General features: G+C 52.6%; 1 protein-coding gene across 1 annotated transcript in view; it reads right to left on the bottom strand.

Annotated features, from left to right (window-relative positions):
* Window positions 1–17,200, bottom strand: part of FASN (fatty acid synthase) — a 40,783-nt gene extending 23,583 nt beyond the window's left edge. Inside the window, 12 exon segments of the mRNA XM_061557253.1 lie at window positions 399–493; window positions 1,335–1,524; window positions 2,034–2,221; window positions 3,018–3,498; window positions 4,086–4,268; window positions 4,270–4,337; window positions 4,619–4,741; window positions 5,859–6,059; window positions 6,601–6,774; window positions 7,570–7,722; window positions 8,240–8,373; window positions 16,730–17,200. Of these exon segments, the coding sequence (XP_061413237.1) occupies window positions 399–493; window positions 1,335–1,524; window positions 2,034–2,221; window positions 3,018–3,498; window positions 4,086–4,268; window positions 4,270–4,337; window positions 4,619–4,741; window positions 5,859–6,059; window positions 6,601–6,774; window positions 7,570–7,722; window positions 8,240–8,369 (1,986 nt within the window). The 5' untranslated portion in view covers window positions 8,370–8,373; window positions 16,730–17,200.
* Between the last annotated feature and the right edge of the window lie 1,596 nt (window positions 17,201–18,796).

An 18,796-nucleotide genomic window follows, 5' to 3' on the forward strand; every position in this document is an offset into this window, starting at 1 on the left:
GTACTGATGATTTACTACTCACACCGCACCGGGTACTCATTTAAGGCTGAGTCGTCCTAGGGGGTAGCCCACAATGGGTTGAAACTTTCGCCACTGTTAATGGTCGTGAGCGAGAATCGAACTTGTGTCGCAGGGTTCACACCGCGGTACGCTAACTACTGCACACGTGTGCTCTCTGTGCATGTGTAATCAGTGTATAGGTGCTACTCGCTAACAGCACTTGCTCCAACATTCTGTTGAGGCTAAACGGGGGATCTCTGTCTTTTGTGTGTGTAAGTACAAGTGTGAGCGTTCTCGCGTGTGTGTGTTTATCAGCGTGTGTGTGTTTATCAGTGTATGTGTGTGTATATCAGCGTGAAGGTGCGCGTGTGTGCGTGTCTCTTTTGTGCACACCGCACCTTGGGGCCGGAGATGGTGACGGTATCCTCGGAGTTGTGGCACGCTGGCACCACGCCGGGCGGACACTGCTTCTTGCACTCGGCCCAAGTGAGGCCTGGGGGCAATGGCACAGAGGCAGCCATGCTCACTCACTACTCCCTCTCGCTCAACTGCTCACTCGTTCGCTTGCTCACACACACTCGCTCACTCACTCGCTCACTACACACTCGTTCACTCACTCGCACACGCTCGTTCACTCACTCGCTCACTACACACTCGTTCGCTTGCTTGCTCGCTCACACACACTCGCTCACTCACTCGCTCACGACACACTCGTTTGCTCGCTCACACACACTCGTTCACTCACTCGCTCACACACGCTCGCTCACTACTCCCTCGCTCAACTGCTCACTCGTTCGCTCACTCACTCACTCACTACATACTCTTTCGCTCGCTCACTCGCTCACACACGCTCGCTCACTCACTCGCTCACTACACACTCGTTCGCTCGCTCACACACGCTCGCTCACTCACTCGCTCACTACACACTCGCGCGCTCGCTCACTACACACTCGTTCTCTAATCTGCTCACTCACTCCCTCTCTTATCTTCCATTAATTTACCGCTTGTTGTTCAACACGAGACCTTCCTAACGCAGCTTCACATGTGGAGTCGTCGAACATTACACGGTACGACCAAAAAATAACCGCGACAACCCACGCAGTGGCGTTTTATAGGGCGGTTGCACAAATGTGATTAGTTTAAGGCACTTTTGCTCATTTGGCGCACATCCCATGTGAGCGAGCGAGCGAGCGATTGTGCGATGCACGCGACTGTACGAGCCTGCCTCACGAGAACGCACGAGCGTGCACGTAGCCGTGTACGTGAGCGTGTGCGCACCAGCAATCGCACGAGCTTGTGTGCGCGTGCGATGATGATGCGAGCGCGTCTCTCACCGACGGCCGCCATGGCGCCCGCGGGGAGCTTGGCCTCCTTGATGCAGCGGCCGCGCCAGTACGCCGCCTGCACGACCTCGTGCCGCGACAGCGAGCCGTCCGCGTAGCCGCACGCCAGCTCGCCCACCGAGTGGCCCACGATGCCGTCCGGGCGCAGACCCATCTCCGCCAGCATGTCGATCTGCGCGATCTGCACGGCGCACAGAGGGCGGCAGCAATGCACGTGATGTCAGCCGCTTTTAAGAACACGCCACCGGGGTAAGGCCGCCGGGCCCAGATGACTGGGGGGCGAGGCGGCCGGGGGGAAGCGGCCGGGGCGGCTTGGAGGTCAGAGCTCTGAGTCTGCACCGCTGAGAAATCGTGGATTTGAATCCAGGGGAAGCCCTCATCTAGCAGAGGATAGATCATGGCTGTTGATGATTTTATTTTGGCGCGGTGAAACAGGCCCTTGCCTGTTTGCTTACTGTTGTTTGACCGTATTCTCCGGATTCGGTGACTTTATCCCACCGTTGGGGGTGCGTCTAGTAATCAAATAGCTGTGTGCGTGCGCACGCGCGTGTGACCAGATGAGTACAACTGCAATGATAAATCACGGGGTGCGTCCAACTTTCCGTTGGGTCTTCTTCTAACACGGAGGTCGCGGCATCTGGTATTTGGGGCAGCGAGCGAGCGGCGGAGCCGCAGGCCGGCGGGCCTTGCCTGAATGGCGGCGAGTCCCACGAAGGAGTTGACCGTGTCCTCGAAGGTGGAATTGTCGGCGTGGGTGAGGAGCCGCACGAGGTCCAGCCCCGTGTCGGACAGCGCGCTCGCCGTGCGCTCCACCGACGCGCGGAACGGACCCAGCGACATCAGGTCCTTGCCCATGCCCGGCCACTGCGTGCCCATGCCTGCGCGCACTGCACGGGTGCAACGTGAAGCCTCAACAGACTGTTGGGGCAAACGCTGTTAGCCAGTAGCACCGATGCAGGCCGGCACGTCACACGAGGCAGTGGGTTGCCGAAACCACGCCCGGCCGCTTTTGTCTCCCCAGTGGCGATGTTTACACGTTGCACTAGTTATTCATTTGAGGCTGAGTTGACCTCGTGAGGCCAAGGGCTAATTTAGGTAATCGTCACCGGTAACGGACGTGAGCGGGAATTGAACTCTGGTCCCCGGATTCGTAGTGCAGCGCGCTAGCCGCTGCAATACCACACGCACACACAGCCTACGCCAGAGGTCGCAACCGGGTAGCCGATACCCGTACCCTACCCGATACCCGGCTACCCGTACCCGTACCCGGCCGAGTACGGGTATGGGTAGTTTGCGACCCTGGTGCGGCCGGGTATGGGTAAGGAATCAAAACCCGTTTGCGACCTCTGGACTACGCAGGCTGTTACGCGAGTGATGTTAGTGAACACCGCTGAAGGCCGGCACGGCACACACAGGGGTGGTGTGGAAAAATCCTCCATGCACTCAGTAATAATTGAAGGTTTCAATAGACCTAGGCGTGGCCCAGGCTCGCAGTTCATTTAGAACGCAGTGAATACGTTTAATCGTACGACATGATTCGAGACAGATTTTGTGGGTTGGACCACCCGACAAAGCCAAAGTAATTTCAGTTTAACGCAACGGTGATAACCGCGACGGTGACTACGAGAACGACGACAACAACCGCAGCAGCGGCCCTGGCTGAGCGGCACCCACCTGAGCAGATGTACCAGAGCGGACGGTTGCTGGCGCCCTGCCCGACCTCCTCCTCCTCGCCCCCCTCCTCGTCGGCGACGAGCGTGAAGCCGCGGAACGGCATGCCGGTGGTGGGCAGCGCCGACACCTCGTTCAGCAGCCGCACCAGCCCGGGGCTGTCGGCGTTGGCGCGCGCGTGCGACAGCAACGCCGACACCGCCTCGGCGGTCCTCCCCGCCGCCAGCGCCAGCTTGGGCACGCCGGGCTCCGCCACGTCGGTCCCGGCGTTGCCGGCGCCTCCCGGCTTGCCGTACGGCTGCAGCACCACGTGGACGTTGGAGCCGCCGAAGCCGAACGAGTTGAGGCCGACGACGCCGCCGCGGCACGGCGTGGGCGTCGTCACCACGGTGATGCGGCCGTCCGTGAGCGCCGGGATGTCCGGGTTTGGCTCGTGGTAGTGCAGGTTGGGCGCCCACACGCCATGCTCCAGGGACAGGATCACCTGAACGCCCGGGCACAGGAGGGGGCTTTATCGGGTTCGGTGCCATCCGTCCCGTTCGTCCGTAATGCAGCGATCGTGAGAACTCTCGTAACGATGACGACAACTCTCGGGGAACGCGCCCGAGGGGACGTCCAACACGGAGGCGGAGTGGCGGCTTCAGCTCCGTGCAGGGGCAGCGAGATGATGTGATCGCTGCATCGCAGAACCGCGAGGGATGATGATGATGTTGATGATGATTTAGTACAATAACTCGAGAGGAAAGCAGAGATGGAAAGGAGATGGACATGAGATACAGCGAGTACAACAAGCCTGTTGGGGCAAGTGCTGTTAGCGAGCACCTACAAAGGCCAGCACGGCACACGAGAGGGTGGTGTGGCCGGGAACACGAGCGGCCGCCTTTGTCTCCTTAGCGGTGACGTTTTACACACCGCAACAAGTACTCATGGCCCAGGACCGATTCAAATATTCGCCGCTGTTATTGGTCACGAGCGGGAGTAGAACTTGGCTCGCCGGGTTCTTAGCGCAATGCGCTAAACCGCTGCGCGGCAACAGACACGCGCACGCACGCACGCGGGCGCCAAACTCACCTTGGCCAGCGCGGCCAGGCCGGACGCCGGTTCGGGGTGGCCCATGTTGGACTTGGTGGAGCCGACGAGCAGGGGCGGGCGCTCCCCCTGGCAGAAGACGTTGACGATGCCGCCAGCCTCCTGCGGGTCGCCCACCTTGGTGCCGGTGCCGTGCGCCTCCACGTACTCGACGGTGCTCGGCTGGCACGCCGCACTCGGCGTACACGGCGCGCAGCAGCTCCTGCTGCATCTCGCCCGACGGGAACGTCACGCCTGCGACGGGCACCACAGCACGCACGCACGCACGCACGCATTAGCACAGACGCGCTAACAAAGACTAAGATACCCCCCGTGCAGCCTTTAACAGACTCCCAGTAAACATGGAAAGTGGCCACGTGGTTGAAACCATTGGACGGTGGTTGGCCCAACGTTCCACGTTTACTGGGCTGTTGGCACGAGCATTGCTAGCGAGCGTACAAAAACCCACGCACGCGCGCACGCACGCACAGAGGCAGAGGTTGGGACTCGTGTTGTTGTAGCTGCGTGTGCGTTACCTTGCTCCTTGTATCCGTCCGTGTTGCTGCGTGCGTTGAGCACGGTGGCGTACACACGTTTGGCGAGCCTCTTGCTCGTGAGCAGCACCACCACGGCCGCCTCGGAGCGGCAGTAGCCGTTACCTGGACATGCGGACGGGGGGGCGGGTGGAGGAGTTTAGGGGGCGCGAAGGTGCAATCAGCAACGGCCAATCCGTCAGTGCGGCACCGGCACCGCTCGTCCCAACCGCTATCCACCATCATCATCGGTATCGCTACATATGTTTTATACCGCGCCTCCCATGCAGTACGTGAGACCACAAACAAAGGTAAATGATTAACACTGCACGTTGAAGATCCCGTGACATCAAGGACAAGGTGAGGATCATTGTGTGCCGGCGTCAACGGTCCAACCGTGACAAAATTTACAAAATGACACCGCAAATTACCGATATGGAATACACACAAAATCATCGCACCCTCCTGTCAAACACTTGGCAGGAGCCTCGCGAAAAAGTCATGAGACTCAGCGAGACTTTCCTGGGAAAATAAGCGGAGCAATAATAATCACAACAAAATTCACGATACTTCTGGTGAAGCTGTTCCACAGCTCTGGTGTCAAAACACAGGGCAGGCCTGACCGCTGTGACCCCATTCATTCGTACTCGAAAGGGAAAGCAGATTGAAAATTAATGTTTTACAAACTTTACTGATATCCCAGATGATTGTGGGAGCTCTACCTTGAGTTATGGCCTCGTTAAGGATTTATGGGCATGCTGCTGCTGCTGCAGATGAGACACAGGCCACCTAACAGCAGCAGCTGGCGCGACCTTTGAACTCAGTCACTCTTCACTGCACGAGCTATTATTACTATCTTTTTCTAGATTTGAAGCTTTCGTGACTGCAAGGATTCATACTCTTAGTTTTTTCGGTAAAGTCACGTAGGTAAACAAAATGAAATTACAAATTAATAAAAATGTAATAATAATAATATTATGAAATTAAAATTAATACAAATAAAATAATAATAATATTCTTTTATTTTTATTAATTTTTATTTCATTTTTTTCAATAATAATATATATATTTTTAAATTAATTTTAATTTCATTTTTTTACCTACGCGACTTTACCGAAAAAACTAAGCGTATTATTACTATCATCACCATCATCGTAATTATAACCGCAAGGCACGGCCGATAAAAAACCGGGCCAGTACCGGTGTAAAAAAAAAGCGGACATGCGGTAAACCCTCGACGCACCGGCGGCGTCGAAGGCCTTGCAGGTCCCCTCGGGGCTCAGCATGCCGAGCTTCATGAACTGCACCGAGGTGTTGGGCTTCAGCAGCAGGTTGACGCCAGCCACCACGGCCGCCTCGCACTGGCCCGAGCGGATGGCCTGGAAGGCGTTCTCCAGAGCCAGCAGGCTGGACGAGCACGCCGTGTCAATGGCCGAGCTGGGGCCTGCGGGGTCAGGGAGGGAGGGAGGGGCGGGGGATCAGTGTGTATTTTTCTCCAGGTCCTCCGGTTTTGCCCCTCCACATTTAGAATCAACGAGCGATTAGAGTATTCGGCTGCTATACATGTCAACGTGATGAGCCACTTCGTTGAGCTATCACTTCTGAAAAAGAACCTCATAGCTAGGTAGGCCTTACCTGGTAAAATAGGTCAGCCTGGAGAGGATTTACAGCAGCAGTGGGAAACCTTTTCCTTATTACCGATGCTGTTTTTTTATATAATCGCAAACCAATGTTTTTATGAATGCTGTTGTAAATCAGTGTTAATTCTGATGCTTTTAGCAAGTGGCCTAGTATTGTGAGCATGTATCGTGGGCCCTGGAGCAACGAGTGAATGGGCCCCCCTCCTGCCCCCCTGAGTCCAATACTGCCCCTCTTTGTGGCATCTGAGCCTATCCTCTTCGCAAGTGTGGCATCTGAGCCTATCCTCCGGCCCGCAACGCTCCCTCCCCACCAACCCCCGGTGCAGATGAACCGACGGCGCTCACCTTTGAGGTCGAAGAAGTAAGAGAGGCGGTTGGCAAGCATGGCGCGCTGGCAGCCCGTCATGCTGTAGCCCAGCAGCTCGGCGGGGTCGCGGCTCAGGGCCTCCCCGGCCTCCGAGCCGCTCACACCCACCCAGACGCCCGTGTTGGTGCCACGCAGCTGCTGGGGGTTCAGGCCTGTCGCAAGCACGCGCACACACAGGAGCACGTGAGGTTGGGTGCATGGAAGTGCGCATGACAACAACCGCCATTCGCCACTAAGTGGCGGTGACATCACCACGGCGCTTGTGCCAGGCTATGTGCAAGTTGAGGCCAGGTGAAGTGTCGAACGCCCACTGGCAGGAGGTAACGGGGCAGACTCAGGTGCCACGGGTCGACTGACTGAGATGACTGGCCGATGCACCACCTGTGCCCCCTACTAAGTACGCACACACACACACGTGCACGCACGCACATGAATACACATGCGCGTGAGCACATGCATGCAAGTACGAATTTGTTTTGAGCAAACGCAAGCGACGAGCACGCACGCGCAACACGTTCGAGCACACACACAAGAGCATGCAAGCACAGGGACGCACACGCACGCTCGAGTACAGGTCTGTACCCTTACACGTGGACTCCACACAAGCACCGGAGTGAGAGCGCGAACGTGCAGACACACAAACACTTGAACGACAGACGAGCAAACGTGAAACTGTGAAAGGCAAATATGGATAACACAAGAAAACGCAGATAGGTGGATGACAAAGACAGATCCACCGATGCGAAGGCATGAATGAAAACTGTGAACACCAAAACCCACAAACGTGCGAACGACACATTCATGGCAAACAACGCGCACACGCAACCAACGCAGACGAGCAGACCAGAGTAAATGCACGTGGAATGGACACGCGGCAAATGAGAACGGCTGACAAACATGCACGCAGGCACGCGCGCACGCAGACACGCGCAAACGCAACGCGTTACCAGCATCTACGATGGCTTCGTAGGTGAGCTCCATGAGCAGCCTGAGCTGGGGATCCATGGTGTTGGCTTGTTTGGGATGAACGCCAAAGAACGCCGCGTCAAACTTGCTGATATCCTTCAGCTTGCCGTTTCGAGGGGGCAGCCCGTACAGACCTTGCGGCACGGGGATGGAGGACGGGATATTTAGTAGAGTCGTCAGAGGCACGGCTACCATGGTTACCGTTCCTGTGAGCAAATTACTCCTCGATTCCTCCAGCCGTGTTGAGGCCTCGGCCTATCAGACACCGACCGAGTCATCTCGTCCATCTGGCTGTGTTCAACCACCACCACTAACACTGCAGGTCACAACCACACACTCACCCACTCACCCGCTCACCCTCACCCTGCACGCTTAACCACTCACCCACTCATTCACTCATTCATTCATCCACTCACTCATCCACTCGCCCACCTTTTTACCAACTTACCACACTGCTTTTCCCCAAGCACTTACAATAATAACCTTGTACAATTCAAGAAGAGTATTACCTCTTATCTACAACAACTTTAATCAGTGCTATTTTTTATGGCAAATTTGCATAGTTTGGGCCTGTGCTTAGCGACCGTGATAAAGATGAATATCTTGGGAAAACCAGGTCAGGTGGTAACCCCAACCGCTCGCCCTTCCCACCTGGTTTCCAGCGACGGTCATCTTCCGTCACCATGTCCACCCCGTTGATGAGGTTCTCCCAGAACTCGTTGAGGTTGTCGGCTTCTGGCAGTTTGCCCGCCATGCCGGCGATCACCACCTCGGTGGCCATGTTGCTGTGGAAAATGGCGGAGGGGTGGGGAGGAGGAGGAATGAGAAGGAAACAACATTCACAGCGCAGCTACTGACACCAAAACTACCGGCGTAGCTCTGGAGTGTGCAGGCCGTCCAATTGCACGGGCACCCAGATCCCAGGCTACGAAGAGGTGGGAAGGCAGACAGGTTGTGGGTACGGGGGGCTCTACCAACCAACCATGCTAGGCCACAAGCAACAGTTGGGGAACGGGCAACATTCAGAGCACAGCAGTGACCAAAATGTGTGAAATTCACAAAGCTGCACTTCTGTTGCGTACTCGACACGCTAGCGCCGTTTAAGTGTAATTAAAATGGAGGACGTGTGCGATGCGAACATCACCCAGGGTTTCCGAGGAGACGCCTCCAGTGCGGCATACAGTGTATGATTTTAAACGCAAGCGACAACACCATCAATAATTCAGTGGGCCCGCTGCACGTTGAGTATACACAATATGTGGCACGCTCTGCGAATAAGGTAATCAAACATCGTAATCAATGGGCTGGTTTTTTTAGGCTTCATCATCTTTCCGTGATGTAGATTTACACATGGCATTAAGTACAGGAAAAGAGCTCAATAAGATAAATATTTAATGAAGTTTATAATCTATATATATGGAGCAGCTGCAATGAAATCCGGCCCGGTGGCTCAGCTCGTACAGAGCGAGCGGATTGCAATCGCAAGGTTGCGAGTTGACACCCTGTTTGGGGGTTCGACTCAACCCATCATCCCTCCTGGGGTCGCTAAAATGCGTCCCAATTTGTGAAGAAGTCAATAGTGGTTGTCCTGTTGATAGACTCACCCCTGCCAAAGCAATGAGTAATGTCCACCACTGGCTCAGGGCTGTAAGTTGGAGAGCCGAGATGCTCATTTGAGCAAGACATCACTTTGACCCGACAAGTAGCGCTGCTGGGTGGATTATTACAACGCAGGATCGCCAGAGATGGCGACAACTTGGAGAGGCCTTCATCCATCAGTGGATTGATCATGGCTGATGATGATCTATCAGCGACACATTGATTTTGGCAACAACATTGGCAAGGAACTTGATCCGTGGAACTGTTGCGGATGCTACGATTTAGTGGGTTAACATTTCAAAAATATATTACTGGTGCACGGTGATTTACAAAAATGGTTTTGAAGGTTGACAGTGAGCACACAGGCCCAGACCGATGAGGAACCACTGCTGTAGGGTACTGGTGCATCCTGGGTGGAGTGGGGGTTATGGGGTGATATTGCGATATAGAAATTGCAGCCCAGGGTTTAACTTCAAATCGGACAATATGCTCCACAGGCCATCTGGCCACATTCGCCTCCCCTCATTGAGCCACCTTACCAGGCCACGTTTCAGTACCGAAACGCAATCTAAACCCACCATAATGAGGACTTGGCAAACATGACCTCCTCCACTGCCCATCAGTGACACAATGAATCTCTATATATTGTTAACAATTATCTCAATTATGTATGAAAGGGTGTAGTGGTGGCGGCGGGCACATTGTGCTATGCACCCGAGAAAACCGAGTTCAATTCCTGGCCACAGCTAGTCTCAGTGGCAGATTATATCAGTAATGGACCTGCCACCCTCACCACCCTCCATAATCCAACCTCAACCAACACAGATTAACCAGCGTGGTGAAGTATGGTTAAAAACAAACCCATGACCGGTATAGCTTGGTTAAGCCTTTATCTTTTGGTGGATTGGCTGGAATCTATGTATTTAATGTATAGTATTTATGTTTTAATCTAACACACAGTAGTATGATGGACAGTTCTCCATCCACATCATGACTAAAGGAAGGCCCCCTTCCATTAACATTGCATGCTGCCGTGCGCTGGTAACCAGTGAAAACATAACTTACAAAAAAAATATTGCTGACTTTGACACACCATAAAATAAAATAAACATGAAACAAACGTATGCGTAAACAACCATTTGTTGTAGTTTCATCAGCCACGAATTCCTTTTACGCGACGCGGTTACTAACCAGCCGGGTCTTTTCATGGCACCAACATGTTCCCGCCAAATTCTATAACTCCATAATGTATCATTATTATTATAGTTATAAACATGTACTGTACACGCACAAGCCCGTTTGTGAATCTCCACTGCTGGCTGAGGGCCTAAAACTCACGCCGTGCGGGTCATGGGACTGACTTTGACCATACTTCACCACGCTGGTTATGGCGGGATTTTGAATAAAGTGCTAAATTTGTTTGATTTAAAGAGTGTTTTCTTTCTCACGAGAGCGAGTTGACGTCGCAACATACTACTTCTGAGGGGAACTGAAGTGATTCGGAAATAAAATTGGATCTTGTTCTCATTTTAAGATGTTAATACAGCAGTGCTAAACCCTCAAGGTATGCACTGTAGCCGATTACATTTTATTTTGTATTGAGTAATTATATGTCCACTATACATAGCCACGGGTGTAACTTGACCATACTTCACCACGGGGGTTCTAGCAGGATAGATGAAGGTTAACAGGTACAATCCCCAAAGTCAAGCTGGGCTAAAGCCTCCATAATTACACTGAGATCTCTTTTACCAGTGGCAAAATATAGGTTTTTACCCTTTTAAACTGGTACAAAACTGACACCTTTATTCAAGGCATCATATATGCAATAACCACAACACAAGTAGTCAAAAAAGCAAACATAATTAATCATTGCATGGGTTGATCACCAAACACAAAACAAAACAACAGGATTACGTGGGTGTTTGTGGGCAGGTGAAATCATCTGGGGTGCAGCAACACCCATATAGTCCTTGTACCTACCCCACCACCCCGCATTGACCAGAGTGGTGAAGTATGGTCGAATAACCCTCACTGCCCCGCTGCTGGACGGACGAATTGAACTTGTACAACTTTATTCTACTTTATCGGAGGAATTGGCAACATTATCAAGCCAGGCGATGCGTATTCTCAACGTGACTGCGTAGATATTGGCTTGGTATGAAGTATATCATGGAACATATTTTATTCATGACAAAATAGGTTTGTACCCTTTGTGGCAATAAAGCAGGTGTTGTTAAGATGTTCAAACAGCACAGATGTTCAAACACCACATTGCATTAACCACACGTGCTTGTGAACATGCTGATAATATAATCTACGCGTTATCTTTGAAAGTTATTGATCTACACCAGAGGCAGCCTTTCTGTATGGCCATGCCTCACCAGTGTCAGGCCAGACAATGCCAAAAGGCGAACAAATGCAAGGGCAATGCACGATCAGAGGATTTTATAGCTCGTGGTAAGAGCAGCTACAAAATGGGACATTTTTTTGCCAGTATCAAAGTATGAAAATATTAAGAGTTTTTGCCCTTTCTGGCAATAAAACAGGTGTTTTGCTGTTCAAACACCAAATAAAAAACCTTTAGCAAGCAATCAAAGTCTGCATTAACCACTTATTTTATTCAGTTTTATGTTGTGGGGCGAGGGGGTGCAGAAATCCGAAAGTTTGTATTGACATTTCTATAAAAAAAAAATTACATTTTGTGTAATTACGGTAGGTTGCAATTTCTCAAAAAGCATAAACTTTTAAGCTTCAACCAACAACGTAAAAGAAGCCGCGTCACGTGACCGGCACACGTCGCGCGCGCGCTCGTGCCACGTGACCAACGGACTCGCCGCGGTGACGTCACGCGAGCAGAGACCAATAGCAGGGCGCGCTTTGGACACGGCCACGCCCCCCCCCCTCACACCGCGCGGGGACCACGTGGGGAGCACGTGTCAAGGCGGTGCTCGATGTAACGTGTGGGTCTATCCACTGCTGAATGGAGAAACACACAAAAGCCTCTCCTCTCCCTCTTCACCACAGGGCCTGGGCACGTGTTTAACGACAAACACGAGCTGACTTTCATCGCCCCCAATCCTCCGCATGGTGGTTGTGCTATCGGGTTGTGTTTGGTCCGCATTGGCTGCCACATTCCTTGGTTCGTTCCCACCATTGGCCATTACGCTATTGTAGTCGACGGTTTGCAAGCCTTTTGGGGCTTGCAATCCAGCGGTCGTCGGTTCGATCGTTCTCCCGGCGCGGAAGTTCAAACAATGAGCACGTTTCTTGCTCTGACCACGCAGCAGTATAAATGTGTACGCAGAGCGGTGGGATAAATTGTGGGGAAACACCCACTTCTAAAACGTCTTGCCAGCGTGGAAGAGTAGGCCAAATACAGTACCTAGAGTCGAGAGGGCTTCGCCAGTGTTTCCTTTAGCGGAGACACCGTCAGCATTAACGCGAGCTATGCATTTCACGCCTTACGTAACGTTACATTCAGTGGATGCAGCACATCTTATGCATTTCAAAGGGCGAAAGCGAATGGTGATTACAAAATAACACAGCACTGTAATTCCATAGCCATTTGGCCATCCACTGCTGGATGAAGGCCGTCCTTACGCCTTTGCGTTGTAATTCTAGTGAGCCGACCATGGACATCACCGCAGCATTCCTGCTACACCGAATCATAACTGCACTCGGAATGTGCTTGCTTCGTTAAACCTCAAAGCTGTACAAACCGACGTGTACTGGGTCTCATTGATCCAATGCTGCCTTCACCGTACTGCAGTGCTGTACAGGTTGCAGTCCCAGTAAACGTATCAACGTTTGACTCAACGTTGATACGTTTACTGGGTTCAACCCCATCCACTGCCGGCCACACCGCGCGGATCGTGGAGGGTTATTACATAACCATATTTAATTTACGTCGCCGAGTCGTTGCGGATTAAGGCATGGAACATAGAAGTGCAGTACAACAATGTTGCGCTTTCAGCGAACAACAACAAAAATGCCATTCAGTGGACTTAGCAGCAGCGCTGAATGGAGTGAATTGCATCAGCATGCAGCTCACACACACACAGACATCCACTGTACAACACCACGACCACGCGTTAACAACTGCAGCCGCACCGAATCGCGTGGGGGTTACGCGTACAGCCCTCCCCCTTCTTGTCACTCCACTGCTGGATGAGGGCCTCCCCTAAGCCGCGCGGGGAGTGGGGATTCTTCCCGGTACTCTGTCTCTCCATCTACTGCACTCCTGTGATTCCCAAGTATACACGTGCAACGTTTGGGCCAACGTTGAGGCTTATGATCGGGTGACAACCCACAAACAGGGTGCCATAGGCGGCTGCGGGGCTACAGGGTGGGCAGCAGAGGGCAGTGAAGAAAAATCCATTATCTTGCGCCCATGCTCCCTCGCACTGACCGGCGTGGTGAAGTATGGTCAAATAATCCACACGACGGTATTGGGGAGTCCCTCGTCCAGTAGTGGATTGACAAAAGGGCTGTCTGTACGTTTAGGGGTGTGTGGATACACATTTGAGATGGGCTTGCCACCTGTTCCGGTTTGATACGGATAGTTCGGGAATTGGCATTTGTGTTCTGGTGGCAGGAATTGATTTACACCGAATTGTGATACTGATAGTGCGTTGAACTTGATTGCAGTATGCCGCACAGCACGTATAGTGTCTGTGTTCGGTCTGTGGGGAAGGTGGCAACCCTTACTTTGAGGTTGTATTGCACTCGTGCTGAATTTCAATGAATTCAACATGAACATTTTTTTTAAGCCATAGCTGCTACACTGGGGTCTTTGATTTCACTTGTCCGTGGGGCGGGGGGGGTTACGTATGGATTCTTGGGGTTTGTCACTAAAATTATAAAGGTGTGGCCACGTGTTCCAGTACAGTATACACGTGTGTACTGTACTCAGTACTGTACTCATTACAGTACACACGTGTGTACTGTATTGGAACATACTCATGTCTTTGTCAGCGTGGGTTGCGAGCTCACACACACACGTTACACGGACCAGACAGGAGGGTTTGACTCCCGACCAAGCCAGTTCATGAGATCTTGGAGCCCGTAAATGCCAATTTAGGCACCGTAAAATCACTCTGGCCACGTGTGAAGATGAGTCCACTGGTGTTGGATCAAAGCGTTGGTCCTTCAGGCGTATGTCCTCGAGATTCACCTGTGGCTGGTCAGCCAGTGGCGGCGAGTGATATCCGAACCGACCCTCCCGACTCTGCTCTTCACTAACACACCGATGTCCAGTGTGGTGAAGTATGGCCAAACAAACCCCCCTTGACCAACACGTTGTATGGGGGGGTCCTTTATCCAGTAAGTGGATGGACAAATGGGCTCTACTGGCCAATTAGCAAGCCTTTGGTTTGGGGGCATGTGGGAAGGTTAGGTGCTTTAATTGGTCTATTATCTTGTGTGTGCGATTCTGACCTCAAGTTACCGCAATACTTCGAGACGGCATTTACAGCAACATTAAAACGCAATGCGATATCCCGATACTGTTCACTGTAATTGCATGCACTGCTGTTAGACCGCAAAATGACCAATCTCGCCCTGATTGTGCCCGATCAGATCTCGGAAACGAAGCAGACGTTGAGGCTGGATAATTCTGGGATGGGCGAACACCAACACTAACATCGTCAGCAGTGGCACAAGCGCAGCAAAAATCCACTGTTGTACTCTGCTGTGCTTTATATACTCATCCGCCCACACTGACCGTGACCGGCGTGGTGAAGTATGGTCAAATAAGTCCACGACCCGAGCACGGTGTGAGCCCAGTAATGATGGAACGTTGGTTCAATGCATGTCCAACGGTTCAAGCCACATACCAACAACGTTGGCATGACGTTGACATGTTTTTTGCTGGGAGGATGCCCTGTTCCCAAGCAGTGCATTGACGTTAAAGGGCTCCCCCATGTGTACACTTGCAGAACACACGCGTGACGCATGGACGCGAATATACAGTACACACTGTACTGTGACGCATGTTATCGTAGCGTGAGTCGCTCATCAAGTTATCTGATCGCACGTGATTATCTCTGATGCAGGACCCCCCCCCCCGGCCAGCAATGGCAATTCCACATTAGCATGACGGCGCCAAGTCCATTCAAGCCCTACACGTAAACCCCATGTCGTGCACGTCTCCAATACGATTTGAATTTTACAGAGAATCTCAAATCGCCCGCATTTCAACATGACCAGCCCCCCCCCCCTTCTGTCAAATCCACTGCTGGATGAAGGCCTCCCCCAAACACGCCTTGTCGGTCGTGTGCGAATGTTTGGCCATACCTCGCCACGAGGTTTGTGGATGGGGTAAAGGAGGAGGGTGGAGAGGGGTGGGAATGGTCACTTGCCACTGACGTTGGCCGTGACCCGGAACGCAAGTCAGGTTTGCCGGGGGTCACGGCGCATTGCAGTATTTGCTCAACGTTTGCGTTGCAACTGCCAGGACAGGCGAACGCATTGTGTTTTTTTAAAAAAAAACTCTAAAGAATCCATGACTCTGCCGTCATTAGTCATGATCTATCTACTGCTGGATAAAGGCCCCCTAAACCTCCATCGTTAAAAGCTGTCGCGTTGTAAAGCCACTTGCGATTGCCCAGTCAACGCAGTCAAACAAAGCAACTCTGAACCGGGCAAGACCGACGTTCGAGTCCAGGGCCACTGCCAACGTGTTCAAACCGGTCCTCTGGGCAAATCCCTCTTATAACCACACATCCGATTAGCACGGTTGACGACGTACGGTGCGAAAAAAGTTCAACATACGCACATAAAACCCGCACTATCCAGCGTGGTGAAGTATGGTCAAACAACCCCGAATAACCAACACAAGGGCCCCTGTGGAAATGCCTTCATTCAGAAGTGGATTGACAAAACGTTCTAAGTTAAATACTCAATAATCAATAATTATTATTAATTACACAGTGGCTCAATGATTAGATGGGTGAGCAGTCTACGCAGTCTAGGGAATGTGGGCGGTAGATGGCAGTACGACGAAATCCAACAGTGTGTGTGTGTCCACTCACTCCGGCCCCCTATACACACACTGACCGGCGTGGTGAAGTATGGTCAATTAGCCCCCCACGGGACATACAGGGCGTGGGGAGGGGAGGGCCCTTTGTCAAATCCAGCGGTGAATTGACAGAGAAAGTGCATCAACCATGGTAGTAGTTAATGCCACGACGTACGCGTTTATGTTCGACTTCTTTCGCACCGTACGTAGCTAATCGGAGGTGCGGTGATATAACATTGGGGGGGGGGGGGGGGGTAACACAGTGCCCCAGCAAGATTCGTTAGCCACACAAACACCCACGGCAACACAAATCGCTGCTGTTGCTTACTGCGGGGTCATGGATCGAGAGAGACACTCAACCCAGCGGTAGGCGGCAGATAAGATTAGCGAATTACGGCACCGACAAAATCAATGGCTTGTCCGCTCAGCCATTCGTTTTTCAGGCCCTTTAAGACGAACACTATTTATGTGCTCATACAAAACACTGAGAGGAGAGGGAGAGGAAGAGACGTCTCTCTTACCTGCTGTGCTGCTGCCGAATCCGAGCAGGAATTACAGACCGATTTGATGCGCGCCCAGCGACGGACGGATGGCCGGGCGGAATGAATGAATGATTCACAGGATCTTTCAGACGTCCGCCGGGTGATCGAACGTATTTTCTCTCGGCAACAGCAGGGGATGTCTCGTTTCGTCTTCCTCTCTCCGATGTCAGATTTGAGGTGAAGGGGGGGCCGGTCTTGAAGCTATCTGTAATCTTCAAGATGCCGTTGATGGTGATGAGCGATGATTACAATTCAGAACCCTTCCCCACGGCGAAAATGATTTAATTCTAGCGTCAAATACGACACTGGTTCCAATGCCGCTGCTGCTGCTTATGATGATGGTGGTGGTGGTCGTGGGAAGTGGTGATGATGGTGGTGGTGGTCACAGGGGAAGGGGGGGCCTTTGGGCTGTGTGTGTAAGGGGGGGGGGGCACTGCTCGGCCCTGGTTGTCCAGTGAACACACACAGCCTTCCTTAGGGTAGCGCCTGTATTATATATGGATACGCAATCGATACATCTAGGAAGCAGCGACACACGTGGGGGGGGGGTCGGCAGGGGCGGGGGGGGGGGGGGGTCCCCCCCCCCTTCACCAACCCCGCCCCCTCCCCAACGACGTGGGCTGACTGTACAATTATCCGGTCTCGACCAATAGGACGGCCCCGTTGCCGTGACGTCACAGGGTCTGGTGGCGAGCTGGTGGAGATCGGGCGATGGTTTAGCGGGGGGAGGGGCTATGAGGGGGGGGGGGAGGGGCTATGAGGGGGGGGGAGGGGAGGGGCTTGAGGGGAGGGGCCCCGGGTTACCCGCGGTCACGGTCTGAGCCCTGCTCGGCTGTCCAATGAGCGCGCGCGAGAGTGATTGGTGTTGGGATGATAGCGTGTTCACTGGGGGGGGGGGGGGGTTCGGTCCATTCGGCGTGTCACACGTGAAGCATGTCACCTCGTAGTCATCGCCCCCCCCTCGTCACAGTGGCTCTCTCTACCCTTCGAGCTATGGCACTCGCCCCCCCCTACAATATCTCCCACCTCTCCCCCGGCAATCCACACCACTGCCCCCTAACGCCGACCGCCAACTCACTCGTTTGCTCAAACTGACAGCTCGCCGTCAACACCGCGTTCCACGCTGTGGATTTCTCCTGCACGGTATCCATGCCCGCAGCCGGTGCTGCTCCTATGAAAGACTTAGGCTCTCCCTCCCCACCCCCGATCCATTATGTATTAAGGTGCTGGCGATGTAACAATCCATCTACCGCCTGCAAGCGAACGGATCAATATAATCGATCCGTCTAGCCGGCAAAAGACCTCGGATACGATCCCTCGTTTGGCTGCCATTCCGTAGCTAGTCTCGATCACCGGCTGTCGGGACCGTCTCGCCATTGGCATGTCCTTGCCCAAGCCCACTCGCCTCTCGTCACCGTGTTCATGATGCCATCGGTGTGGGCAAGGGCCATCGGGTGCCAATCGATTAATATTGATTATTAAGCTCACACTACAAGTGGAATCACACTACAAGTGGAATCACGCACGTGATTGTAGTCTTTGTGAATTGAGCCCCCCCCCCCCCCCCCGTTCACTGACATGTTTAAAGAAAATCGATTCTGATTTTGTGTTGTGTATTATAAAGTTTTCGTGTCGAACTAGGGACCCCGATCTTACAGAGACCCAGGGTATTTGCCGAAACACATCTTGACGTTCACCAGCATTGGTCCAAGCAAGCCTGACTGTTGATGAGACACTGGATGTTGAAACCAGTCCTTGCCTATCTGGATGTCGCCGGTTCGACACATCTCGGCACGACAGATTAAATGATGGTGAAAGTTATTTTTACATCCCTACCTCCTCTATACACCATAGTCTACGATCTGCTGGTCGCATTTGGTTGGGTAATATGCACAACTCTTACAACATTTCTGGATAGCGCGGACGAGTATGCCAAACACCCTTTTCAACTCGTTTTTAGTCGGTGGTCTAAACAATAATATGGCCACATTCATTCCGATCTTTGAGCTGGTGGTGTTGACAAGGCTGAGCATCGGACATGCAGTG

The sequence above is a fragment of the Lethenteron reissneri genome, chromosome 3, assembly GCF_015708825.2.
Source record: "Lethenteron reissneri isolate LAM-NWPU_2019-01 chromosome 3, ASM1570882v1, whole genome shotgun sequence".
In the NCBI taxonomy this organism is placed as follows: Eukaryota; Metazoa; Chordata; class Hyperoartia; order Petromyzontiformes; family Petromyzontidae; genus Lethenteron; species Lethenteron reissneri.